The sequence below is a fragment of the Camelus ferus genome, chromosome 16 (genome assembly GCF_009834535.1).
Source record: "Camelus ferus isolate YT-003-E chromosome 16, BCGSAC_Cfer_1.0, whole genome shotgun sequence".
NCBI lineage: Eukaryota > Metazoa > Chordata > Mammalia > Artiodactyla > Camelidae > Camelus > Camelus ferus.
This window is the reverse complement of record NC_045711.1, coordinates 23473755-23501429: the sequence shown is the minus strand read 5'-3', so window position 1 is coordinate 23501429 and position 27675 is coordinate 23473755. Positions and strand designations below refer to the sequence as shown.

The 27675-nt window shown below is 58.8% G+C and overlaps 1 protein-coding gene across 7 annotated transcripts in view; it reads left to right on the top strand.

Annotated features, from left to right (window-relative positions):
* The window catches only part of SEPTIN9 (septin 9), a 151424-nt gene that overhangs the window by 85417 nt on the left and 38332 nt on the right, over positions 1-27675 (top strand). The window contains exon 1 of one of the 7 annotated variants that reach the window (XM_032456741.1): positions 6251-6438. The exons of 5 other annotated variants lie outside the window; for them this stretch is intronic. Coding sequence is in view for 1 of the 2 variants with exons in the window: in XM_032456740.1 (XP_032312631.1) it covers positions 7186-7225 (40 nt within the window). In the remaining variant the exon portion in view is untranslated. Of the gene's footprint in view, positions 1-6250; positions 6439-7015; positions 7226-27675 lie in introns of those variants that run through there. One more of the 7 variants, XM_032456740.1, reaches the window with a different exon arrangement.

Genomic DNA, 27675 nt, shown 5'->3' with positions numbered 1-27675 from the left:
CTGTTCCTGCCGTGGCCCCAGAGAGCGTCCAGGCACCCTCTTTCCTTGGGGGACTGGGTCTCTTTCTCTTTCCCACTTTTAAGAACTAGCTCCCTCCTCTGATCTGTCCCTGAGGCTGTGCACAGCTCGGTCTGATGCAGGAAGACCCCACGCACGGGGGGCCAGGAGGACATGGTGGAGGAGCAGCCGGGTCCAGGTGTGTCTCCTTCAAGGTGGGGCAGAGCTGGGGGCAGGGAGGACAGAGCTGGGCTGCAGGGCCCAGGAAAAAGACCCCACCTCCCTCGCTGGCCCCCCCAGCTGTCTGCCAAGCCCAGCCCAGAGGTGAGGAGGAAGGAACGAGGGCGCATCCAGGGAATGCAGCCGAGCAGCTGCGGAATGCCTTAAATAGAGCCGGGCACAGCTGCGGGAGAGGGCCAGGCGGGGAGGCAGGCGCTGCCGGTGGGTCCCCGCTCTGCCTCCCTGCAGCTTGGGGGCTGCGGCCTGACACCCACCCCGGCCCCGGGACACGTGGTGCTGGGCGAGGCCTCCCGGGTGCCCGTCCTAGGAAGCCAGGCAGCTGCCAGGAGAGGGGTTGTGTCTGCACCCGCAGCCTCTCAGGCCCCGCGACAGCTGCTGGGAGCCAGGGTCTGCACAATGGGGCTGCTGTCCGGGGACGCGCCCGCTCCAGACAGCCACGCTCTGTGCACAGAGGACACATTCAGCGCTGGAGGAGCAGCTCAGACCCCCACCCGGGGCCCTGGAGTGTGGGCAGATCCCGGTTCTGACAGGCAGCCTGAAGGATGCCATGTGGTTCCCACTGGCCTGATGAGGCCAAGTGTGGACCCAAGTCCAGGAGCAGTGGGGTTGGGAGAGGGGCCCCTTCTCTGGCCGGGCATGGCTTCCTTCCCTTGTGTGATCTGATTTGGCTTTCCCTGACCTGGGCTTTTCTGTGGGTGTCACATGTGCCCCCCTGGAATCCCAGGGGCTCCCAGAGCTACCGGTTGTAACTAATGAGCAAAGGCAGCCCGTGCCCGGGCCGAGCGTCCGGCTCTCCGAGCAGGGGAGGCCCCCCTCCCCATCCCCACCGCTGCCCCTCGGCTCTAGGGAGCCCGGTTTGGAAATTCGTGGTCTGTCCAGTGCAGCTTAGAGAGACCAGCGCTGGTCCCCGCAAGGCACTGGGAGCCGGAAGCGGCCTTGGAGGTCGCCTCTTCTGTCCCCCTCCTTCTAAAGCGTGCAGAGGGTGCAGCTCAGACACACAGGACATTCCAGCCAGGAGCCACCTGGAAGGCCTTGCCTACTTGTTTGTGGGGGGCAGGGGCGTCCCTCAGATCACCTGGCTCCCGTTTCTGCCCTGCCCTGGTGACCTGTGCTCTCTGAGTCCATTGTCTCGTCGTCCCAACGGGCATGATCCCTCCTGCCCTGCCCGGCGTTGTTAGAGTGGAAGTGCTGACAGGCGAGGACCCCCAGCGCGGGCCCAGCGCCCAGGCGGTGGGGTGGGGGGTTGTTGAACGAGCTCATCAGCGGAAACCAGTGCAGACTGATGGAACGAACGGGCGTGGCTCGTCCCCGCACTGTGCCGCTCCGTCCCCGGGCTGGTGGTGGGCGCTCCGCTCTGTATCCTGGGCTCCCTCTGCTCGTTGCCTGCCACCCCCGCCACCCCACCATTACCTTTCTCTCTTCTAATTCTTAAAAGCAAAGCATGGCCATTGTTAGGAGAGAAAAAAGTAAACAGCACATGAAATGTGAAAAGGAACTCTGTCTCCTCCGATCCCCCACCCTCTCCCCGGGGTAGCCTGTGTTAACGACGGGGCGCGCTCTGTGTCCTCCTGGATGTCACATGTGCATGTTCTTCTTGTTTGATGACACCGTGCATGGAGATTTGGCACCTTTCTCTTAACAGCTGCGTCCGTGGCCCTTGCACGGCCCTCCCATTCTGGTCCAGCTGCCCCTGTGAGGGACGAGGCTTCCGTGAACAGCCTCACAGTTGTGTCTGTGCGCGTGGGACCGCTGGATAGACCTTGAGGAGTGGAATTTCTGCGCCAAAGGATGTGTCCACTTAAAATTTTGATCCGTCTTGCCAAAGTAGCCTCCAAAGCGTTTACACCAGTTTTCTGCTGTGACAGCAGAGCAGTCCCAGCCCCTGGTCCTGGGCTGAGAGGGACAGCGCTCTGTGACGGGGGTTTTATTTTGTGCGTCTCTGATTAAGTGAGGGGGGCAGTGTCTTTTCCTGTGTTGACAGCCCAGGGCCCTCAGCTCCCTGTGAACTGCTCATTCCTGTCCTTGGTTCATTTTTTTCCAGTTTTGTGCTTAAGCCTTTTCTTCTTGAGTTTTTTCTTTCTTAGAGCTCTTCGTACACCTTTGCTGTAGCTCTTACAAGTGCGTTTCCCCAGTTGTTGACTTTTAATTTTCTTTACAGTGTATTCTAAACAGATTTTTTTTTTTTAGCCCTTAGGGTGTCAAGTTTATTCTTTTTCTTTTCTCTTTTGGGATTTACGTCCGACTAGAGTCCTCTTGCGTTGCAAAATCATAGAAAAAAAATCCACTCAGGTTTTCTTCTGGTACTTTTATGGTTTCATTTTTATGCCCTGAAATCATTAATCCATTGGAATTTATCTGGGTTTGGACAGCGAGGGGGGGCCGTGCGGTGCCCGCGCGGACGCACACAAGCAAGCGTGGCCTGGAGCGTGGGGGGCACGTGTGTGCTGCTTTTTTTGTCGAGCTTGGTGTCAGTGTTGTGCTGGCTTAGCAAAAATAATTTGGATGCGTTTCTCCCCACTCCCCTCCCCAACCCCGTGTTCTGGAACATTTTAAGCAGGAACACAATCATCTCTGTGTTAAAGCTTTTAAAGAATTCACTAGTGAAACCATCTGGGCCTGATACTTTTGTGGGAGCCTTGTACTTTTAAAAAGGCTTTTCCATGGGTTTGTTTGAGTTTGGGGTTTCTTTCTTCTCTGATTTTACACCCTCTCCCCTACTGCCCAGAAAATCATCCTTTAAGCGGTTTGAAATCCCTCGGATCATTCAGAAGTAGGAGTTAATGTAGCAGGGATGGTGAGGGGCCAGCCCCCAACAGTGGTCACCATTGATCCGTGCACCCCAGCCGCCACCCTGGGCCCGGCAGTGTCCCCAGAGCGGAACAGGCAGAGCTGGCCCTAGGATGGCCTGTGTCCTGGGAATGCCGTCTCTGAAACACGCGTGCAATGCAGTGTGATGTGCTCCGAGAGGGAACAGTCCCGAGGGCCATGGCACCCCCAGGAGGGAGCCCCCAACCCTGCCAGCAGAGCCTTCTTGGAGGTGTTGGTGGGTAGAGGCGACCATAATCTTGAAGAGGGCAGAGCGGTCCAGACACGTGAAGGGCTTTTGGGTTTCTGGAACCGTGAGTTTGATGTTACCCAGAAAGTGGCTTTCAAACTTATTTTGGACTGCAGCCCCCAGTAAGAAGTACGTTTTACACCACGACCCGAGACACACACGTGTGTGTGTGCGCGCGTGTGCGGTGGGTACACGATTCAAACAGTGCTTCCGTGGAGAAGCGCTTACCTGGCCTGTGCCCGCTGCGCCCCGCTCCTCGCTGTGCCTTTTCTTTGGATGGGGGGGGGGTTTCTTATTTTCAAAAAACAGCTCCACTGAGATGCAGTTCATGTACCACTCGGTTCATTCAGTGGACATGCACGATCCGCTGGTTTTCGGTCATTCACAGGGTTGTGCAATGGTCAGCACATCTGGTTTTAGGCCGTTCCCATCACCTCACAAAGAATCTCAGTCCCCTTCTGTTCCCCGTTTCCCCTTGTCCTGAGCCATGACTGGTCTTTCTGTCAGTAGGTTGGCCTGCTGTGAACATTTCTCAGAAATGGGATCACACGATATGTGGTCTTTTGTGCCTGGCATCGCTCCCTTTGCATGATGTTGTAAGGTTCCTCTGTGCTGTAACCCAGATCAGGGCAGCGTCCCTTTTCCTAGCTGAGTAACACTCCATTTATGAACCAAGCACATTGTATTTATTTATTGAGAGACATTTGGATTGTTTCCACCTTTTGCCTAGTATGAGTGTATTCCTTTTAAATGTAAAAAAGAATTCTGGTTATGACTCATCAAATAGTGTTCAGGACCCACAGCTTGGGACATGCTGGTGGAGACTGGTGGGATGGAGGCGGGCCAGGGCAGAGGGGGCTGGATGCTCAGTTATGGGGCCCACCCACCGGAGGTGTTTCGGGAGGGCCCTATCAGATTTCCTGGAGATTATCCTGCCAGGAGTGTTTATTCCAGAAATGTTGAGAGCTGATGTATACCAGGCACCATGCTTGGAATCCAGAGGTGGTGAACAGGCAGATACCAGTCCTGTTCTCCTGGGGCGTATGTGCTGATGGGAGGAGGCAAAGGGCGGACAAGGCAAACGGTAAAACATGAGGCTTGTTAGCTGTGGGGAGGGTTAAAGAGGACAGTGAAGCAGCTGAGGTGGCCCGGCTTTGATGAGCTCCCGGAACGGGGACCTTGGCCCCCAGGACACATCTGCCAGCGGGGCCACCAGCCCTCCACCCTGGGTTCTGGGGCGCTATGTGCCATGTGATGCAGAGCACCTAGATTTGGAGTCCAGAGGACACTTAGCTGGTCTGACACCCACAGTCACCCCGTCTCTAAGACCAGGATCCGAGGGGGCCCCAGCCTTGGGCTCCCCTGGGCTGCGTCCCCGTGCTCTCCTAACCACCGGGCCCATGTCCCCACCCCGGGGCTGACGGGCTGCCAGGCCCCCGACCTCCCTTTCTGTTAAAGGAGGGCAGGGATGGCCTGCTCCTTCCCCAGGTATTCCAGGTGACTGGTGTTAACTGCTGGGATTTGGAGCCAGACTGCCTGGACTCGAATTCAGGTCCTGCCACTCCTGATCTGTGTGTGGCCTTGGGCTGGTCTCGCCTCTCTGTGCCTCGGTTTCCCCATTTATAGGACAATTCCTTTGAGTTGTTAGAAGGACTGAAAGTAAGGCAGTATGTGGCGCACCACGACTGGGTCCTGAATGCAGCTGTTTTTATTTAGTAGTAGTGTTATTGAGCTGGGCACACAGTAGGTGCCTGACAAATGCTAGGTGTCATTATTGCTGACTTCCGTGTCCCTTGCACAGCCCCAGAAGCCACATTCTCCAGGTAGAAAGGCCTTGGACGATTTGCAGGAGGTGATTAGAAAAAGCAGCGGGGCCTGAAGCTCCAGCTGGGAGGAGGGAGGCGGCGGCGGGGGAGGGGGCTCAGGACCAAGAGGGGGCGGGAAGGCCCAGGTGGGCTCCCAGTACTGGGCCCTGGGGCAGGGCGGGGGCCTCTGACGGACAGATCCATTTCCTGCAAGTTCACAGAGGAGGGCGGGGACCTGCAAACTCCAAATCATGAGATCAGAAAGGCATGGAACCTTAGTGTGGAGTAAGGTATGGAAACTTAGTGTATCTCAGGTGTATAGAATTTCCCACAGAGCCAGAAAAAGGTACATATTTCTTCTTGAGGCTGTCAGGGGAACTCCTGATGGCTTTCTACCAGGCAGTGGGTGGTGAATGGAAACAGAAGCCATTAGTTTTATTCACAAATTTTACTACGGTGAAAATAAAATATACATACATACATATATGCATTCATGTTCATTTAGGGACTTTCTTAGATACGCCCCCAGGCTTTGTTCCCTATCCCCACATATCTGAAAGTTCCTTGGTCCCAAATCCTACTCTGGGACCCCTGGAACCCAGCCTTCCGGGTGGGGTTGGGGCGGGCCTCCTGTGGGAGCACCTCCTGCACAGGGAAGTTTCGGGTGTTGGCTGTGAAGGTTGGAGAAGGTAGTGGCTGTGTCTGTCCACTGTGGTTTAGCCAGGTGGGTTTGACCTCGCACCGGTGCGACCCCGCAGCTGGGGGCTACGGTTCACTCCTCACTCCTGTTTCTTGCTGGTGGACGTGGCGCCCCGAGATCACACATGTTGGAGCCCCCAGCTCACAGGTTGGGCTGCCCCCATGGCACCCCGACGGCCTCTTGTTTGGCCCGAAAGACAGGCCAAACTGAGTCCCCGGGGAGGGTGGCCTTGCCCAGGTATGGACATGGGCGGTGACGGAGCAGCCCTGCTCCGCTGGGAGGCCCGCTGCAGCTCAGCCTCTCATGGGTCCAGAGAGGGGCGGCCCTGCCCACCCGGGCCTGCTGACCCGGCTTCCGTTGCCTGGCCGGCCTCCGGCTCTGCTGGCTCTGCGCTCCCAGGCCCCGAGGATGCAGCCAGGCCTCCTCCTTTCCTGCCTGCCCCAGGGAGGTCTCCAGATGCTCTGCCAAAAGCACCCTCCTCCTGGGGGCTCCCTGACTGGCAAAACAGCACGGCCGTTCCAGGCGGCCTCAGCTCAGCCTGGCTCTGCCAGGAGCACAGCCCTGGCTGTCATTTGAGACCTGCGGGTCCTCCTTCCCGTGCTGAGCCTTGGGACCGGGTGCACGGGCGCGTCTGGCCTGAGGTGAGGCCCCTGTGGCTTGGGAGGAGCTAGAAAGTTAACAGTGGAGACCACAGCTAGGAGATGGGGCGGGCTGGCTGTCCTGTCCCACGGAGCCGCCCCGCCCCTCCCCGCCTCAGAGCCCCCCAGTTGCCTGGACCCTGGGCTGCAGGGTCCAGCTCGGAAGCCCACTCTCCTGAGTCACTGTCTCCAGGCCCACATCCTCTCTGTCTCCACTTCGTACCTCGTCTTACCCTCTGGCAGGGCAGAAACAGGGCTTTGTGGGGGACCCCCGAGGGGTGCGGGGAGGGTGCTATGTGAACAGAGGGGCTGAGGCCCAGGCGGTTTTCCCTCTGTCCCTCCCCCTGGGGGGCCCATTTGCAGGCGCAGCCTCCTGCTCTGGCAGAACTTGATGTGTCTGATCCCCTCTGTGCTCGGGGGTGGGGGCCCAGCTAGCGGGGGGGGGTAACACCCGCGGTCGCCATTGTCACCGGTGACCCAGCACAAGGGGGAGTCATGATGTGACCCCTGCCCGCTCCCCTGCACAGGCCGGCAGCCCAGCCTGGGAAGGGGCTCTGCCTTCACCCCCAGGCTTAGTCCTGGCCCAGCAGCAGGCCTGCCTGAGGTCTGGGGCTCCTGCCCCTCACCTGCTGACTAATGCGCATCTGGTGCCTGATCGGAAGAGCTGGCTGCTGAGCCACCCAGGGCTCAGGTTACAGAGGGTTGAGGCATCTCCTGAAAGGCAGCCGCAGTCCTGGCCCTTCACCGCCCATGCTGGCTTTCAGGCACCCCAGCCCCGAGCCCCCATCAGGTGAGTTCAGGCTGGGCGCCCCTGGACTTGGGTGCCGTGGTTTTCCGGCGTGGAGCGTGGCGGGGAGGTCACAGGGGCAGAGGGTGAGTGGGGTGGCATTAGCCCACCTCTTCCTGTGGCAGCAAGGTTAGGGGGTGGCCTGGCCCCTGGGGAGGGTGACAGGCGGGCTGGCAGGCTGTGTGGATGAGCTGGTGCAGGAGCAGGGGCAGACCTCGAATTCCAAACCCAGCTTCGCAGGGAGGTGGGGGCGGTTATTTGGTGGCTCTGTAAATGGACTTTCTGTTCAGGGGAGACAGCCCGGCTCAGCGAGCTGGAATCCAAATTTCTTGGTATTTAATTTAGCAGCAAGTCTGCCTCCGCCCAAGAAGTCCTTGCTTATGGTGCGCGCTCGTTCTGGGCAGGGATTGGCTCTCTGTTCTTCATGGGTGGCGTGGGTCTCCTGCCCTCCCCAACTGTGGCCGTGGTACCTGCCCCCTGGGACAGTCCCCGCCTGAGCTCTCAAGCCAGAGAGACTTTTGGTTCTAGTGGTGGGTGATTCTGTTTGGACCCAAAAGGTCTGAGAATGTTCAGCCCTGGTACCCCGGTGAGGCTTGGTGGGGCTGGGGGAGTGTTCTGAGCCGCCTTCCTGGTGTGTGCTTGGTGGGGTCCTGGATGCTCCGTCTCCTCCCCTGGCGGTCTCCTTCCCTCTCCCCTGCGGCAGCCCGGCTGGCACAAGCCCCTTCCTTTCTGGATGGACTTGGGATTGGAAGCCTTCCCAGGTCCATCCAGGCCCAGGTCCCTGTGGCAACAGTTAGGGGAATCCTCATCTCAGTCAGTGGAGGAGACTGAGGGCTTGGTAATAATACCAGCCTAACGGCTCCGGCAGGGCAGGGCTGGCTTCCGGGCACTCTCATCCCATGCCCCAGATTAGGAAACCAAGGTACAGGGAGCTCCAGCCGCTTGACTAAGGCCCTGCAGTTATTAACAGTCTGGATTTGAACCCTGGGGGAGCCTGGCTGCAGAGCTGCCTGACAGGCGGGCAGCCACGGTGGGGGTGGAGCTCTCTGCCAGCGCTGGCCACCCAGGGCCTGGGGACCAGGGCTGAGATGCATGGCGCTGGGTCCCTGCCCCGAAGCTTTGGCTGAGATTCAGAGGAGTGCAGGCCAGCACCTTCCTCCAGCCTCTTTCTTACAAAAGGCGCCATGGGATGATGAAATGGAAGAGAACTGCAGCTAGAAAAGAGGCACTCCGGTATCCCCCTCTTCCTCCAGCCCCCCAGCTGTCCTGGAGTTTGGAATAAGATGCTCTTTGTCAGGGGGGTGAGTGGGAACAGACTGGGAGCCCTGTTTCTCTCCCCTGATCACAGCTGCAGGGGGCCTGCTGTGGCCAGCCCAGCCCAGCCTGTCTGTCTCTTCCTTTCTCCTCTTTCCTTCTCCCCATCCCATCCTGCTTACAATACCAGCCTGAGTGCTGCTGGGAAAACCAATGGGAGGTTCTGGCTGGGCTGGAAGTTGGGGTCGGGGGGGGGCGGGAGAGGTGTGTCTTCTTGTCTGGGAAGGGGCTGAGTTACAACCTCCGACCTCCCCCTGACCTCCCCAGTCGTGGGCTTCTAGTTGGCCCTGGGAAGCGGGGGAGACCCTGAGCGGTCCTCCCGCCTGTCAGATTTGCTCCCTGGCCCTGAAGCCGGTCCCTGCGGGTCCCAGAGCACGTTGTCCTTGTGTGCAGTGGTGGCTTCTGTGGGCTGGCCCCGGGCTATTGATCTTTTCCTCTGGAGCTTGGAGTGGCATCTCCGCCTGCCTGACTGGCCTGAGCGAGGTGCTGAGATGGGCGGAGGCGGGGTTGCTTCTCTTCCCGGGGGCCTCCTCCAGCTGACCGCACTCGGTGCAGGTCGGAAGTAGACGAGTCTTACTCCCAGGGATTGGCTCAGCTTTTGATGGCTGTTACCCTGCACAGCCCAGGCCCTGTCCCTGCTCTCTGGACACCATGAGCAGGGCTCTCGGGACATGAGAGAGAGAGAGAGAGAGAGGCAGGTGGAGAAGCAGTTGGAAACACAACATCTTCACTCTTGTCAGCGCTGCCTCGGGGCCGGGCAGGGCGGCCAGGACAGTAGCGGCCACTGCTTAGCTTTCTGGGAGGTCAGCCCATCAGCACAGTGGCCCAGGGGACGGGGAGGCGAGCTCCTGCCTGGGGGTCCAAGGCGGAGGCAGCAGGAGTAGGAGCAGGAGCCAGGAGGGGCCAGGGGACCCTGGAAAACCATCTGCCCGCCCCACGACCCCTGTGGCCCTTCCTTCCAAGGAATGCTTGGGGCTGGTCCCAGAGAGCCAGGCTCCTGGCCACGTGGGGGATGCGGAAGCTGATGCCCGTGGGGCGAGACTCTGTGCCCTCGTCAGAGCCGCGCCCTCATTACCTCCTGGGTCTGACTTTTGCGGTCCAGGCTTGTGTTTCTAGAGTACAGCTCGGGTACCTCCAAATCTGAATGCAGCTTCCTGGGCCCAAACCTAGCCCTCTGGGACCAGGGTCTGTGAGGGAGGCATGGGGGCACCTCTGCAAAGAACGTTACTAACATGGCTTTGACCCCGTCCCCAAGCCTTCAAAGGCTTTTCCCTCCTCCCTCTGGGACTGTGGTCAGGACTCAGCTCCAAGGTCGTCACTGGGGAGACCTGTGGGCTCTGAGGTCACATCTGCGTCTTGGCCACACTGTGGGTAGAAGATGAGAAACCTCGGCGCCCTCTGAGAGTTTTGTCTGATTGCTCAGGAACCCGCTAGGTGACTCCCCCACCCCTGCCCCCGAAGTGGTGGGCTTGGTGCTGCATTTGTGACCGTGTCCGTCCACAGTCTTGCCAAGGAGACTATAGAGATGTGCCCCTAAGGAGGTCCTGTTGGGGGGGTGGGGGCCAGGCTGGCCCAGATCATTGCCCGGTGACCCCCCCATGTGCACCCCCCGCCCCCAGACCTCGGCTCTGCGGTGAGGGATCCTCCCAGCACTGCAGCTCCGCGGTGTAACTGCCGCTCGGTCAGTCAGGCTGTGGAGAAACTTTTCCAGGGAACCAGCTGTCCCATTTGGCCTCGATTCTTTGTTTTTGAACAGGAATGAAGGGAGAGAGTGAGTAAGAAAGTGTCGGGGGTGGGGTGAGTGAGGAGGGGAAGGTCAGAGAGAGGGGAGGAAAGATCTGGAAAGTCCAACCATGTGCTTGCAAAACAGGTGCCAGCTATGAGATAATCCGGAGGGTGGCGGCCCGCCCTGGGCCTTGCCTGTGAGCTGGGGGGGTGCTCTGCGAGGGAATCGCCCGGAGAGCTGGAAGCCAGGCCTGGGAGCCTGCCCTTGGCTGGCGTGCTGCCGCTTCAAGAGCTGAGCGAATTTGTTTCCATTTTAGGGACACTGCGGGGAGGCTGTCACTCCCTTCCTAGCCTTTATTAATATTTCATTAATCATGGGGACCGCTCACTGCGTACTTACGCGCTCCAGGGCCGGGCTGGAGGCAGTGTTACGTGCTGGGAGGGATGTGCCTGGAGAGCAGCCTTAGAAACCGTTACCGTTACTGTTGGTAGAGAAGGCACCAAGGCACAGAGAGGCGTCTCTTGCCCCTGGTCACACTGCTGGAAGGGGCCAATCCAGCTTTGAATTCGGACACAGGGCTGTGTGACTGCAGAGCCGCGGCTGGTTTGTGACAAGGCGCGTGGTTTCTGGGCCACTGTGGTCGGCCAGCCCGGCTGGGGTGCCTTCCTCGTACAGGCAGCCTCAGGACAGCATCCCCACGGGTGAAACGGGGCCAGGAGAGGCGGGGGCTCAGCCAGCGTCGCACTCCAGGTGGGCAGCCACCCTGGGGATGTTGCCACATCCCCCCTTCTGGATCTCTGGAACCCACAGGTGTGAGTCTAGGGCTGTTGGCTGCAGGCCGGAGAGGGCCCTGCAGCCACAGACCCTGGGAGCCCGGCCTGTGAAGCCTGGAGGCTTCCGGAGGCCTCTGGCCTGGTTTCCTGTGCAGCTGGGTCCTCCGGCACCCTCAGTCCCCAGTCGGCGTGACCTCCCACAGCTGGGTCCATCTTCCCAAGCCCGGGTCACGTGGTGCAGGGCAGCACTGCTCTGGGGGAGGGCAGGTCGCCAGGAACAGCCAGGGTGGGGGCGAGGTCACACTTCCCAGGAGCAGAGGGAGAGCCCCCGCGGGGCAGAGCGTGCACTTTACATGCTGGACTTCCCTGCGTGGTCAGGCATCCTCCCCCAGCTCTGCTCAGGGTCCATCAGTTACTCCCAGGTCTACCCGCCCGCCCGTCCACCAGTCTATTCCCCGACCCCCACCCATCCAGCACGGAGCTCAGGGTGCACAGCCATCTGGGTAGCTTGGAGCCTGAATTTGCAGGGTTAGCGCAGCTCTGCCAGACCCTGGCCATCTGACCGGGACAGACCCGGCCTCCTGCCCGGGTCCTAATTTGAAGGAGGAGGAGTGACAGGAGGGGAGGTGTTCCCTCTGAGAAGTTAGGGTCTGTGTTCACCCAGGTGGGCGTGGCCCGGAACAGTGATTCCGGATGAGCCAGGGCTCTGCTGGGGAGGGCGGAGTGGGGCGGGGAGAGAGGAGGCTTGGATTCACCTCCTCCTCCTCCAGACGGCTCCTCCCTGAGCTGCTCTGGGCTGGGTGCTTCCCACACCTCTCCGCCCAGCCCAGCTCAGCCATTTCCTCCTGAGTCCACACCCCAGGCCTCCTGCTCAGGAAACAGCACTGTATTCACCCAAGTTGTCTGGGCCTGAGAACTCTGAAATCGTCTGCCACACACTGCTGTCTCCAAGAGATCCAAGTCCCCAGGCTCCTTGTCTCCCTGCACCAGCCCCAGGTCTTGCCTGGGCAGACCGCCCACCTCAAGCTGCCCACTACAGTCTGCCCTTCACCATGGCCCACAAGCCCTCCCCCCATCTTCCCTAGGAGCACCTGCCGTGTGTGTGAAGGGTGCCCCCTGGAGGTGTGCAGTGGCTGGACATGGTGAATCTGGCAATCTCAGTGATTTTCTGAATGGAGAATCAATCACGCCCCAGTTTAACCCTGCCAGTGGTGTCTCCTGCATGTCCCCACTTCCTGCTCATGGGTATCACAGCCCCCTGGCCTGGCTGCTCCTGGGGACACAGAGGTTCGTCCCCACCAAGGGCCATTGCCCAGCCTGTTCCTTCCTGGGACATCATTCCCTGGATCTTTTCCTGGCTGCCTCATGTGGGTCCCTGCTTATGTGCTTATATGGATTCCCAAGACTTATCCCTGATCTGTTCACACGAGGACAGGGGACACTGGCTGTGTCCCCAGGGCCTAGCATGTCGGAGGAGCCCAGTCCACGCCTGTCCGTGCACTGACTGAGCACTGGAGGAGCACAGAAGTGCGGGCTCCGACCAGCCGGAACCATCAGGGAGGACTTCCTGGAAGAAGTGGCAACTGGTGGGCCTTGGAAAGTGGGAGGTTTATCTGGCGCCCAATTAGGGCAGAGGGCAAAGGGGTATTGTCGCAAATCAGCAGGCAGCCATGAGCAGCAGAGGCTGCTGGTAAGTGGATTGCCAGTGGCTGGCACAAGTTGGATCAGAGAGACAAGGGCCTGTGCCCAAGTCCCCAGCGAGACTGAGCTCCCGGCCGAGCAAAGGCCGGAGGTGGTAACGACACCCCTGGGTGCAGCTCAGTGTAGGGTGGGCCTGTCTGCCTGTCGCTGGGACCCGATCAGGTGCTGGGCAGCCTGAAGACCACCAGCCAGCTGAGATGCCCGCGAGTGACGAGTGGAAGGGGACGGGTGGGACGGAAAGGAAGGGACAGGAGACACCCCGGCCTGAAGCTCTGGGAGGCCGAGTGGGAGGAGAACTGTGGAAAGCGAGAGAGTAGGAATTCCAGAATCCCCCGGAGGGAGAGATGGCCGGGGCAGATTTCTTACTCGTGGTGGGAGTTGCCCTCTCTCCCCTCTCCAAGCCCGGCCTGGCTCTTGCTCTTGGCCAAGCTTGGTGGATGCGTTTCAGGTGCGGGGCTGGCCGCTATCCCTTGGTCATGGCTGCCTGAAGCACTGTGTTGAGAAGGATTCCGAGGCCGAGAGGAAAAACTTCTGCTCTGGTTTGGTAACGTCTGCCTTGGGTGAGGAAAAGACCATGGGCACCCAGAGCCATCCCATTTGCTGGGAACAGGACACCAGACGGGTAGGGGGCAGGGAGAGGGGACCCTGGACAGCACCCCAGGGCCTTGTCACCCCTGGCCCTGCCTCGGGTGCTGTTTGGAGCTCTGCGGGTCATGGCAGAGCGTCCTGCTCAGCTCGGGCTTGTTTAATCAGTACCCCTTCCCCCAGGCTCATTTGGCTCTTTGGTTTGATCCATCCCCACAGCTGTCATGTGTCCAGCCTTTGCAGCGTGCCAGCCCCTGGGCTCGGTGCTCTCTGTGCATCTCCTGGAGCCCTCATAGCAACTCAGGAAAGGCACAGAGAGTTTGAGTCGCTGGCCCATTGTCACACAGAAGGCATTGGGATGCAAGGGGGACCTCTGGCCTCAGGGCCTTTGCGGGGCCGCAAGGGGGCGCTGGCTAGGAAGCAAGATGTGAGGACTGGACCCACCTCTGAGCGCGGGCAGGGTGGCCCAGTAGGGTGACCGAGCTGATACACTGATACAGGTCGGCCCGCTGACAAACAGGAGTGTGGGCTCTGAGCTACGTGCACCCGCTTGCAAAGTCGGTGACCTTGGGTGCCTTCCAGAACCTTTCAGCTTGCTTATCTAGGAAAAGGGGAACTAACGGTCTCTGTCCCCAGGGCGGGTGGGGGATAGCCCACACAAGGTTTAGGGAAGGCTGTGCCCCCAAAGTGACCTTTTGAAGTAGCCTGGTGTTGCTGTGTCCTCATCCTCAAGTTGCAGCCCAGAGAGGTCAGGGCACTGACCCTTGGTCACACAGCCAGAGTCCAGGGCTACAGATCGCAGTGCTGGGAGGGAGGATGCGGGAAGCCTGGGAGCGTGAGCGTGGGGTGGGGTGTCAGTGAAGGGACGGAGTGCTTCCCAGCTGGTGGAGGTCAGCGGTTCACGAGCATTTATTAAGTGCCTACTTTGGCCGGCGCCTGGTAGACTCAAGGAAGCAGAGGGGGGCCGGCTGGAGCCCAGCCTGAGTTCCGATGCTGCTTCTCCACTTCCTCTTCCAGGCAGGTTGTTTCCTCTGCGTTCATCTCATTTATCAACTGGGGACAGACATTGGGGATTTGATGGGATAACGTAAGAGATGGATATGGCACAGACCTGGGTATACAGTCAGTGTATAATAAGTGCTAAGTGCTGCTGCTGTGGACAGCACCCACCACGCTTCACGGGGGCGGCCAGGCGGGGAGTGGCAGCATCTCAGCAGGCCAGCCCACTCCATGCGCGGAGGCTGCGCGTGTGGGTTGGTGGCTCTTAGCCGTGTCCACCCCGGGCGCTGTGTGCGGAGCAGAGGCTTGCCGTCCCTGTCGCTGCCCCTGGCACTCACAGGCCCCCTGCCCTGGCCGCCCATGGCACCAGCACAGGCTGCATGATGTGGGAGCTGCCAGACTCCTGGCTGCAGTTGCTCGGTTGGTGGAGGGGCTGTGGGATGACTGCATCGTGGGAGTGGGGGGCAGAGAATCAGAGGGGACCTCAGAAAAGACCGCAGCATCTTGACATGGACCAGCTTCTCCAAGTGCTGGGCAGCCAGGTGACGTCTGTCCTCTTGGAGGGTCCAGGGAAGCTGTGTTTTAGTTTTCTGTGATCAGGAAGGGGAGGCCCTTTAAGGGACAGTCTCCTGCCTGGAGGAGGAAGAGTCTGAGGATGCCCGGTGTGGAACAGGAGCCAGGAGCCAGGGATGAAGGACTGGAGATGGGAGCTGGCGAGGGATGGAGCTGGTGGGGGTTGGAGCTGGTGAAGGAGGTGTCGGCCGAGTTTGGTTTTCCAGTCGGCATTCTAAGCAGTCAGGGCCGCAGAGACACAGAGACCCTGAGAGCTCGATGGAACTCAGGTCCAGAGTCGGGAGGGGCGTGCAATGTGCCACACAGCAGGCGGGGGCGGACCGTGGGGTGTGAGGCTTCTGGTAACCACTCTGTGCTGCCATTTTGGGGTTCTCCTCTGGAGTTGCGGGTGGTCTTGGTGTCCCGGCCTCCAGTGGAACCAGGACCACTCACCTGTGAGCTGAGCTTCACCCTGAGACACGAGTTCCGTTCCCCTATTCTGCAGAGGGGAGAGACCGAAGCTCTGACATCACGGTGCTGCCCAGAGCCACCTCGGCGCCTGACTATCCCCGCGCAGCGCGAGTGGAGGGTGTGAGCGTGCTGGTCAGCAGCCCGCCCTCCTTCCCACTGTGGCTCGCAGCTTGTGTGTACCTTGTGGGGACCTGGCCCAACAGGGGTTGTCCCAGGCCAGCCTTGAGCTGTGAGGGTCACCGGGACAGTGGACGAGAGTGCCCCTGGCCTGCTTTCTCTCCTGCTGCAGGACTGTGACCACCTCCCCAACGCACTCACTGTTGTCACCTCCTTTCCTGCCACATCCTGGGAATGGGCCTGAGAGCGGGCGCTTCTGGGTTCTGTCGGTGTCCCACACTCTATTCTGCACGGAACAGCAGACCCCGGGAGCCTGCTCTGGTGGGACTGGCTGTGGGGTGCACTGCCCTGGGCTTTATCACCTGGGAGGGAGGTGTGCAATCCCAACAGCCTCATTTTGTGGCTGGAGGAAGAGGGACAGGGTTTTTTTTGGAGACAGGAGCTGGCGCAGGTAAGAGTCTGCCCTCCGGGCCTCGGCCTCACCGGCCACTCCATCCTCATCTTCCTCTCCGAGCCTCGGCTGGTCAGTAGGGGGCAGTGGAGGCCTCAAGTCCTCTAAGAGGACTGGACACAGCAGCGTTTTTTACAAATCTGTCGCTGGAAAGTCTCTCCCATCACATCCCCAGTGGCTTCGCTCCCTGCTAACTTTTGTCCCAGAGTTGTCATGCTGGGAGTGGGGTCCGGGCGGGGGGTGGAGTGCCCCCTCCAGGCTACGGGTAAAGCAGAGCTGTGTTGACACAAACTCTGGCTGAACCCACACCCTGCCCGCAGCCCACCAGGAAGTGACCTCATGGCAGGACCCGGGTAGCACCCGCCACACGTCCCACTGGTGGGTCTAGGACCCTGCTCTGCGCAGGGAGAAGGGTCCTGGCTTCCCACCCAGGGAAGCCCAGCCCAGTGCCCAGCTGACGGCTCCTCGGAACGTTCCACCCGCTTGGCTAGGTGATGCCAGGGGGCACGTGTCAGGACTGAGGAAAAGCCAGAAGCATCTGTCTTACTGATTGAAAAAGCAATTTTATTGTGATTTATGAAAGTATGCCTACTCATGACCAAAAAATTTACTTAGGAAACTATAAGGAAAGCGATCCTACGGAGATAAGCACTGTTCACATTTTGGTGTTTTCTTCCAGTCTGTTTCTCCTATGCATGCACTTAACGGGAATGATTTTATGTTTTAAACAAAAATGGGGTCTGATGCTTTGCTCTGCCACTGACAGGAGGGCCCCTCTCACTGGGGTCTTCCTCACTCTCAGCCTGAGCCTTGCTTCATGAAGGGATTGGGCTAAATGGCCCTCGGAGGGTACAGGCAGTTAAAGAACCATCTCGTGGCCGGTGGGACATGGAAACAGCTGGCGAGCTTCAGCCGAGGGTAGACCCGAGCCTGGGGCGGTGGGCAGGGAGCGCGCCCCTTGGATGCTTGCTGTTTCTCCCATGGGGTCATCTGTGAGGCTATGTGAGCAAGAATGTGGCCGTGGTGCTTGGCCTCTGACCTTAGGCTGTGGGCCTTCCTGGCACATACCTTGTCCAAGGTACTTAGTTCCCTCTGTAAAATGGGCTGACGGAGAGGTATGTTCAAGAGACAGCTCACACAGGCAAAGGGCTGAGGGCAGGTCTGGCTTCACCACTGCCATCGTGCATAAATGGTCCTTTCAGCATCCCGGTTGCCCTCCTCTGTTGTCAGACTCTCATTCACTTGTTCATTCATTCGTTCGCCTGTCATGGCCTCCTCTGGCCCAGGCTTGGGGCTGAGAGCGCCGCCCTGCTCCCTGGCTCCAGGGTTTCTGAGTAGAAAGGGAGGATTTGGAGACTGGCCCACCAGACCGCCCCACTGCCCCCTCCTCAGGGGGGGACGCTGGAAGGCCAGCCGGGCAGAGGGCTGGCTCTGGAGGGAGCCCCCTCCCACACTTCATGCTGTGTGACCTGGGGTAAGGTGCTTAGCCCTTCTGTGCCTGTTTCTGAGTCTCTTAAAGGAGGAGAGCCACGGGGAGGTTGGAATGGGGTTGGCGCGAGGCCCTGGGAACAGTGCCTGCGCTTTCTGAGCCCTCACTCAGTGCGAGCTTTGGTTCTAGTTGCCGTTCTGAGGGCATTCTTGGATCTCAGGACACTGACGACCGTAGATGGAATGCTGCTTCTGGACGCCATCAAGAGGGGACTCAGCAGCTGCAGGAAGAGTCACTGACTTAGAAGCCACTGCCCAGAGCGCAGTCCCTGTTCTCAAGAGGGAGGCCGGCTCCCCTGGCGTCAGTCCCCTCTCCCAGAAGCATCTGGCCTCCTTGGCTTGAGAAGGGGGCAGTAGGGGCTGGTGGGGGTGTGTCTGGATGGCCCTTTGCAGGAGCTTGGCGATCTCCTGCTCTGAGGCCCGGGGCCTTTCCTCCCTCGCCGCGCTGGCCTGCTGTGCTCTCGGCCGCCGTAACAGGATGCTTTGGCTTCAGGTAACAGAAACCCCAACTCAAAATGGCCTGAGCACCAAGGAGAATTTACTGTTGCACAAAGTGAGAAGTCCGGAGCCTGGACAGCTCAAGGATGCTGTGGAGGATCCTGCGTTCGGTCATCCTCGGGGGTGGCCTTGCTCCTGGTGGTGCCCGCGGTCACAGGTGGTGTAGCATTCACTGACACAGCCGCATTCGGAGGAAGGAGAGCCTCTTAGCCTGGAAACCTTTTCCTCCAAGCCGCTTGGTGCCCTCTCTCTGGTCACCCTGGCCATAGTCTGAGCCCCTAACCTGATGGCTCCTACCCCGAAGCACAAGGTGTTACCGAGCAGTGCAGGGAGGAGCGTGAACACTTGAACCAATCCGGATCAGCTGGGAGTGATGGGGCCGGAGGAGGGAGGGACCGCGTGTCTGCTAGGGCTCCCTCCTTCCATAGAGGGAGCAGGGACGAGGCCCCTAGGCTCAGCCAGTCCTTACCGACAAGGTGTGTGGGAGCCGCTGCACGCACGTCGATGAGCCAGGCCCCATCTGCTGAAACTGGGGCCGGGCCGGCCCATCCACGCTGGAAGCAGCAGCTGCGGCCCACGTCGCCGACCGCTGGCTTTCCGGGGGGCGGGGAGAGGGTTGGCTCAGGCTGGAGCCTGACCTCTGAGCGGAATCCAGCTGTCCCAGGGATGGCTGTAGATAATGAAATGCTGGGACAAATCTGCAGAGGAAGTTGGGGGGGCCGCCCCTCTGCACCCCCTTCCCTGTGGGTTGGCCGGGAGGGCACCCCACTCTTTCCTGGCCCCCACCCTGCCCCGGCCCTCCGTGTGCCTGTCCATTTCCTCCCCTGGCCCCTCCTCCTGTCTCCGCACCAGCACGAGCCGAATGGCACCAGTTAAGGCCTTCCGCCCCCTGCTCAGCGGCCGGGGGAGGGGGGTGCTTGTGTGGGGCCTCCCCCGCCCAGCGGGGTGGGGGTTCCCCAGCTCAGAGCCCATGTCTTCTGGGTTTAAAAACCAGAAAACCAGATTTGTGTGTGTGTGTGTTGGTGCGGAAGAAACACTACGCCGCCTCTGTTCTGTTTCTCACGTTCCCCACGTGTCGAGGGTCCCTTGGCTTGGTGTTTGTGGGCTGAGCTCCCTGTGCCCCAGGAGAGGCAGGTCCCTTCCCCCTCAATCGGGGCAGCTTTCTATGGAAGCTTCTACAACAGGGCCGTGCAGCGTGTTGGCGAGACCAGCTTGGGCTCTGGGCTCCAGCCCTGGTTAGCTGTGTGGCCTGGGCCACACTCACTACATCCTCCTGACAGGGCTGCTGGGAGCATCGCTGGAGTGGGGCACAGAAGAGGACAGGGAACGTGCGACCTGAAGGGAGCGGTGTGGCGGGCGGGGGTGGTGGGGCCCCATCGGGGAGACCCTCCACGGCTGCAGGCAGCCCCGGGCCGTCCTGGGTGGTGACTCCGGCAGCACCTGAAACATAGTCCCTTGCCATCAGACCCTGGGTCCGAAGCATCCTTGGATCCCTCCCGCCATGCCCCCTTCCCCCCAAGCAAAGTCTTGTTGAGGGGAGGGAGCGAAAGGCATGGTTTGATGCAGATGAGGAGGGATGGTTCACTCTCTCGCATCTGGACTCACGGCAGGCCTGGGGCCTCTGTCATGGCTAATTCAGGAGGGTGACCGGTCACTGAGAACCACGGCTGGGCTCCAGCTGTGGCCGCCGTCAGCAGAGGGACTTGACTGAATGGCAGCCGAGGACCTGGGATGCCCACCCTCCGCCGATGACTGTGACGGCAGTGTTGGTGTCCCCACCCAGTAACCAGGGCTTCCTGAGGAATCTGCAGGTCGCAGGGCCCTTTCCCTGGACTCAGTACCTCATTTAATCCTCCCAACAGCTCTGTGAAGCTGATCCTGGCATTATTCCCACTTCACAGGTGAGGCACCAGGGCACAGACAGACTGAACCACCTGCCCAAGGCCACACAGCTAGTGGGCACGGCAGAGGGAGCGCCTGGATTCAGGAAGCCCGACTCCAGAGCCCCTAAACCTCCTTAGACCTCTGGTTTAGCTCCTTCTTGTCTCAGAGGCCCAGAGAAGGCTGGCGACTTGGCCAGGGTCACACAGCAGGTTAGTGGCAGAGGTGGAATTAGGTCTCCCAGGCCCTGGTTTTGTGGCCTTTCCTCGAGTGGGTGCCTGTTCGGAGGTGGAGTGGCCACCCATCCATGGGGTGGGGCTGGGGGTGCCAGTGGTCCCTGGTCTGCAGAGCCCAATCCCCCACACGTTGTTCCAGAAAGACGTTGGCGCCGGATGGAGCAGCTGGGGCTGATGGCCAGCGGCCTCGCGCTGGGGCCATCTGCAGTTCTGTGGGTGTCTTTCCGTCTCACAGCTCTTCACCTCGGCTGGGGAGGTGGTGAGAGTGTCGTGTCTGTTCCGAAGGGCAGCGCGAATTTGCAAGCGGTGCTATGGGAGTCTGAACATGCCTACTTCTGAGCCCTGCCTTTGTGTGATCGGTGAGGCACGGACCTCTCGCGGCTTCTTTTCTTCCTCCCGCAGAATCCGTGCGCTGTCTCCCTCATGCAGGGCAAGGGCTGGAAATCGGTGCAGAAAAGTGCTTTACCAACAACGCATGTTCTCTTAGCCTTGACTGTGTGTTTTCATGCGTGAGGGCTCCAGGGAGGGTGGCCGGCCTCTGCTGTCCACGCTTGGCTCCACAGCTTGGTGGCGAAGTCGCCCTGGCCCGGCTGCCTTCCCACCCTGGCGGCCTCGCGGGGAGGATGCCTGCAGGAAGTTGACGGGCCTGAAAGAGTTAACGGTGGGTCCCCCGTTTCCCTGGCTCCTTCCCCAGCTTTCCCAGGGAATGGGCCTGACGGGGAGGCCTCCTCTTCAGAGGAAGGGGTGGGCGGGGAAGGCGAGGAGAGCTGGCTTTTCTGCACAGGCACCTCCAGTCACCCCGCATATTCAATTCCACCGACTTCTGCAGACCAGCTGTTCAGAGCAAACCCAGAAGGTGGAGGGAGGTTTTCCAAAAAGCAAGGAGGACAGAATGAATGTGGGATTCATTACTGGGACTTGGCAACGCCAAGAGCCTCACTTTCTCCCCTGAGATAGGATGGGGGCAGGGTCCTGCTGGAGCCGGAGGCCCTGGGTGGGAGCCACCGGCTGGGATGGGAGGCCAGAGCCCCTGCCCTTCCCCCACAGCTGAGCTCCCGGGGCCCCTGCTTCCCTTTGCCCGGGACTCGCCCTTCCCCCGAGAACCACAGGCTGGAATCACGTGCTGCTTTCCTCCACCGGCCTCATGCCCCTTCTGGAGAGAACGGCCTGGCCCCTCTGGCCCCTGCCACCTACGGCCTCCTGTTTGGCTGCGCTGGCCTCTCTGTGGGGAGGCTGGGGTTGGCGTGGGTAAAAGCTGCTTCCTGGCAGCCAGCCCGGGTCCTGGGAGCGACTGATGGCAGGCAACACCCCTGCAGGGAGGGCTGACCATCCTGGCGTGGGGTGGACACCAGGGGAAAGGCCAAGGTGCCGCTACGTGGACACGACATAAAAGACTGTCCCTGAGCATTTCTTAGGCCAGGGGTGCTTCTGGGCTCTGGGAGCTTCGTCGGGGCTGGTGAGCTGTTGTTCCCTGTTCTGTGCGGGTGCAGGAGGCAGCGTGTCCCGGTACGATCCATCAGTCCCCTGGCCCCGAGCTCTCCGTTTTGGAGGAGGAAATGAGAGGCCCGGAGAGTGACTTCCCAGGACACCCCCTGCCCCTTACCTCCCCATGTGGAGCTACTGTGATACTGTGATTTGGGGCAACTCAGCCTGTTCGGCTCTGGTTTGTTCAGAACCAGCCGGGCCGTGATGAGGAAAGTGTGGACACCTGGTCAGCAGTGGTTGGAAAGCAAAACCCCTGGGAGAGAAGTGTGGCCTGTGGTTTGGGCTGATTTGGGGACCGGAGCACTGACCCCTACCTTGGCCCACGTCCCCCACCCCACACCCCCGGGACCTCTCCGCTGGAATGACCTGGGCTCAAGGGTCCTGCATTCGTCTCACTGGATGCGTGGCTGCCTCAATGTGACAGATTCTCTGTCAGTGGAGGAAGGGGGCTCTCTGTGCTAGAGAAGGTCGCTTTCTGTTGACGGGGGAGGAGCTTGGCATCCAGGGAGCTGGTGATGGGTGGCTGACTGCGCTAGCCTCCTGGGGTTCTGATGAGGGAGGAGGCCACAGACCGGCTGGCTGCCACCATCTCAAGTGGCTCTGGCCTGTCATCCTTCTAGGGTGGCCAGGCACCACTCCTGTAGAGCCCAGGTGAGCCCCTGTTGTCCTGGGAGACTCATCCGTCAAGGACGGAGTTTCTCGGGGAGGACCTTCTGCTGCACGCCCCCTGGTGCCTTTCAGATGCCTTACCCCATCTTACAGATGTGGGTAACCTGGTCCCTCAGCTATTAAGTGGTGGAGCCAGGATTTGAACCTAAGCAGGCAGCCTCTGGGCCTGTGATCCAACCCTTCATCCTCCTTCAGGACCTGGGTTAGTGGGGTGGGCAGAATAATGACTCCCAAAGATGCCTGTGCCCCAAACCCCAGAACCTGGTGATTACATTAGGTCACAAGGCAAAGGGGAACCAAGGCTGCTGATCAGCTGGCCTTAAAGTAGGGAGATCATCTGAGATAATCCAGAGAGATTATCCTGGATAATCCACACGACCCAGCGTAATCTCAAGGGTCCTTAGAAATGGAGGAGAGAGAGGCTGGCGAGTGTGCAGAAGTGATGGGATATGAGGGACACCCCACCAGCCGTCGCCGGCCTTGAGGATGCTGGAAGGGCGAGGAACAAGGAACACAGTGGCCTCTGGAAGCCGGAACAGGCAGGGAAACAGAGTCTCCCCTGGAGCCTCCAAAAGGAACCAGCCTTTGATTTTAGCTCAGCGAACCCATACTGGACTTCTGACTCCCAGGACTAGAGGACAAACTTGGGCCTGTTTGAAGTTACTAAGTTTCTGGTGCTTTGCTACATCAGCAGCAGGAAGCCGATACAGTGAGGAAGGGTGAGCCTCTTCTGGGAGAATTCGGGAGGAGTTCCCTCTGTATCCTGAGCCCTGGCAGACTCTGGGGTCCCCTAGATGCTCCCAGCTCTGGAGTCCAGAGGAGGCCACTGCCCTCCCCCCAATGAAGTGCAGAAAAGGAACCAGTTGAGAAGCTGTTTCTGCTTTTCTCAACTGAAGGCAAGAGTGTGGGCCGGTGCCTCCACCTCCTTTTTGTGGCTGTTTTTCCTTCCCCCTTAGACTTAGGCTTCTGTAGCTGAAAGAGACTCCCTGATTTGCAGATGAGGAAGCAGGTCCAGAGACGTAAGCCTGCGCGGCCAGGGCGCGCCTGGTGGTGGCGGAAGGTTAGCGGGTGTGGACTGCCAGGGAGCAAAGCGGATTGTCCCGGGGGCTGGGGGGGTTGGAGGAGCAGCTGCTGCAGCATCTTAGGTGCCCCTGCCTTGCAGCCCTGGGAGCCCCGGGGACCACAGGATGCCCTGGCTTAGACAGGAGGTGGGGAGGAACCAGGCGCCCTGCGGGTGGCGGGGGGAAGCCTCCTCGGTAAACTGTGGCCAGCAGGTGCCCGCCTGCTGCCCAGGGCTCCCGGAGACCTCGGAGGGTGGCCTTGCAGCCCCTGCCTGTCCCCATCGTTGGCACCTGTGGCCAGGGGCTTGAGAGAGTTAGGCTCCTACCTGTGGCCGTGAAACAGTCAGCTTCTGAGCTGACTGGGGACCAGGTGGGCATTTTCCCGCCCCGTGACCTCTGTGCTCATCCTATCCTGGAGTCTGGAGAACCAGTCCGGCTGACACTGGGGGGCAGCTTCCCAGCCTCATCGCTTGCCCCCCACAGCTCGCCCCCCTGTGCTGAGAGCCCTGAGCTTTGCCTCGCCTCCCTGAGGCCAGGGCCCCTGTCCGCGCAGCCCGGCCCCCGTTCCTGCACCTGACATGATGCCCGCACTGAGGACATGTGCACGGGCCGCAGGAATGAAGGGACGGATGACTTGTGACATCATCCAGTTCCCGTTTCTGACTGTTCCGTTGTGGTAAAGCATTCGTGGCATCTCACGTTTTGAATGGGTTCTTTTGTGCGTAGGAGACCCAGCTGGCTTTATTACGAGATTTGTGAATCAGGCTGCAGCCCACCTGTAGCAACTCAGCAAGGAGCGCCCTTGAGTGTGCTTTTGAAGAGCTTGGTATTTTGAAATAACCCTAGACCCAGCAGCGAGTACACTAGTGGCAGCAGAGAGCTCCTGTGTGCTCCTTACCCAGCTTCTCCCTAGCGACACATCGCGGGACGTTATCGAAACCAGGAAGCTGACAGGGACAAGGACGTTAACCTAGCTCCAGACCTTACTCAGCTTTCTCCGCTTTTCTGCGTGTATAGGTCTTTGAAATTTTATCACGTTCATAGATGCATGCAGTCACCACCACCATCAGGAGACAGAAATGTTCCATCACTGGTGAGGGTTTTGCCCGCTTTTGAACTTCAAATGGTACCACACAGTATACTGTTATTTTTGTCTTCTTTCGCTGAATATTATGTTTGCAGGATGTATTCCTTTTTTTTTTTTTAATATGCTTTTAAAAGACAAACTTCTCAGAAGACCTTTTGGATCTACCATTAAGGTTTTAAAAGCACAGATACTTGTGGGGCGGGGGATGGGTGTTGGGATAAACTGGGAGTTTGGGATTTGCAGACGCTAACTACCATATATAACACAAATAAATAGCGAAGTCCTACTGTATAGCACAGGGAACTAAATTCAGTTTCTTGTAATAACATATAATGAAAAACAATATGAAAAGGAGATATATATGTGTGTGTGTGTGTGTGTGTGTGTGTGTGTGTGTGTGTATATGACTGAACTGCTACGCTGTACACCAGAATGTTACCACAACATTGTAAACTGACTACACTTCAATTAGAAAAATTAAAATAAAAAATAAAATAATAGCACAGATACGTGAACTCATCGGTAATTAAGCTTCATGTCCATCACCAGTTTCTGCTCGTTCCTCCTTGCACCTGGGACTCGGGGCTGGCAGGTGCCGCCTCCCCCTCACACGCCCATGCAAGGACCGAGGAGGGGCAGGGAGACAGCGTTAGGGAGCGTCTGCTCGGGGGCCAGGCTCAGCGCCAGTCTGCACATATGCCATTTCTTTCCTCTTCATTCTCCTTGAATTCCGGCAAGGAAGGCACCCCTTCCCCCTTTCAACAGGTGGGAACTTCAAAGAGATTAAGAAATTGACCCATAGCCACTCAGCTGACAGGTGGTGGAGTGACATTCGAACTCCTGTCCTTCTGACCTCCAAGCCCGAGTTTCCCGGATGAAATGTGAAGTTGGGTGGCTGGGGTGAGACCAGCCCTGGGTGGCTGGTTGGTGGGATCACCGGCCCCTGGGTGGGGAGGGTCTGGCACAAAGGGACACCCAGGTTTGTGGAGCGGGCCAAGAAGGGTCAGTGTCCCCATCTGAGTAAACAGCCAGAGGTGATGTTCCGGCTGCTTCACAACCTTGAATTTCCTGAGCTCCCGGTTCTGGGAGGAGAGACAGGAGAAGCGGAAAGAGCCGGGCTGGGCTGGTTTGGGCCCCATTCCCAATTAAACAACTTCCTAGTTTCCCATGCATGGTGGTTTTACCTGCCCCAGGGCCTTTGCTGAAGGGAAGAGGGGTGTCAGATACCCCCACTCAAAGTGGGTCTGGCGCTGCCCTGGGCAGCTGCAAAAAGCCCTCAGCCCTCATGCCTGAGACCGAGGCCCTGGGGGAGAAAACCAAGGCTTCTCTGGCTGGGCTGTTTTCTGCCAGGTCATGAAAACAGGCCCAGAGTCCCAGCTCCCCCTGGTTAGAAGCTTCATACGGTTTTCAAAGCCCCTTGACACGGTTAGCTCAAACCACCCTCCCCAAACCCTGCAAGGGAGGGCAGGAAGTTTGAGCCACCTCCCCATAAGCAGCCGTGTCACAGGTGGGTTCGATGCCCTTGGACTACAGGTGGGTAAACGGAGGCTCAGGGAGGTAACGACTCGTCTCCCGGGCCACCTAGCCAGGTAGCCACGGACAAGCTCGCGTGATGCTTCGATTCCCCTGTGCCTGTGAAGATGGCTTTCGTTTTTAAAAACAAACCAGGCACTGGCTCAGACAACCGACACCTGGGTGCCTCTGTCTGCTTGAGAAGCAAATATTTGCAGTCCCCCTCCCTCCCTCTCACCAGGTGAGACGCGCGTGCCGCATCCGCTTCTCCGTGTTTATCTGTCTGTCTGTGTACCTTAGCACTCTGGCTGCACAGCCGTGTGCCCCTCCGTAACGTGCTGCTGTTTTACACGTTGCGGAACAGTGTGAGTCGGAACACGTGCCGTGCCAGTGGCCTCCTGCAGCTTCTTCTCCTTGAGAGTTGGGGTTATTTGCATCAGGGTCTGTCGTCCTGGGCTGTGTGTTTTCACTGCCGAATGAATGGGATGACCAGAGCTGTCTAGTCTCCCCTTCATGGACATTTGGGCCGTTTTAGGATTTTGTTTTTGGTTTTCGTGGGGGTTTTCGGTCTTCATAAACAATGCTGCCCTGACCATTCTTGTGTCCTCTGATAATTTAGGAATTTGGACTTAAAAATATTATCCCAAGACCTGTGGCTGCCCCCAGGTAAGCTGCCCTTTCTGTGGGACTCCTACGTTCCACTCCCACCCCACCCTCACCCCTGTCCAGAGAGGCTAGACTGATCTGATGTCTGGCCTAGAGCAGCAGCAGAGAGACAGTGCACTGGGAAGTCTGGACCAGTGTTTCCCAAACTGTTCTCTGTTGGGATCATCAACAGGCATGAGAGAGGCAAAGGGGTTCCACAGTCCAATAAATCTGAGATATAGTTAAAGACTTTGAACTTAAAAAAAAAACAACTCACGTTGTAGGATTTAATACAAAAATATGCTGACAGATATTTGTAAATATCCAAAAGAAGGACCGGAGAGGGTGGACACTGCCGAGTTGATTTGACTGCGAAACCTTTTGGAGTGGGAGTATCCTGCAGGGCAGGCGGTCCTGCTTTAACAGGCTTTGAGAGACGGGATCAAAGTTGCTGGCCGTGGGTGGGGAAGGAACAGGTCTGCAGTGAAGAGGTTTTGGCGGGGGATCAGTGTTGGGGAGGGAAATTTTTTCTTCTACCCTCTTAGGTTCAGTCTTAGGGGGTCTGCAGATTAAACTGACAAGCGCCGTGTTGGCCAGAGGAAAGACAAGCTTAATCACATACACGTGGGAGTCCACAGAAAGATGGACTCAAAGAGGGGTTAGCATTTGGGGCTGATACACCTTCTTAGTAGGGGAGGAGGTGGGTAGAGCACTTTCTGGGAAACAAAGGAGTTTCTGGAAAGATAAAGATAAAAGATAAACAGCTCTGAAGTGTTATCAGGATCTCCCAGATCTCAGGGGTGTGTGTGTATCTGTCAGTCCTAATCAGCAGTTCTCAGGCCAAGCTCCACAATGGAGTTCCCTGAAATTTTGCAAAATGACCAACCCCTGGGTTAGTTAAATCAGAATCGCTGAGGTGGGGCCCAGGCACCTGTATTTCCCAGAAGCTCCCCCTTAGAACAGTAGTACGCCACCCGGATGGAAGACCCTCTTTGGAGAAGCCGAACAAATAGCCTGCCCCTTCTGCTTAATGCCCTACCTCCAACCTCAGAGCCTCAGTCCCCTCTCTATACTTAGAACTTAGCCAAACTGTATTGTTTGACTCAGAATGTCCCATCTTAGCTGCTGATAAGCTTTTGTTTTGGTTCTTAATTCAGTGAAGGGTAAGGAGATTGGGAGCCTTGCACCTAACGCCGACCTGG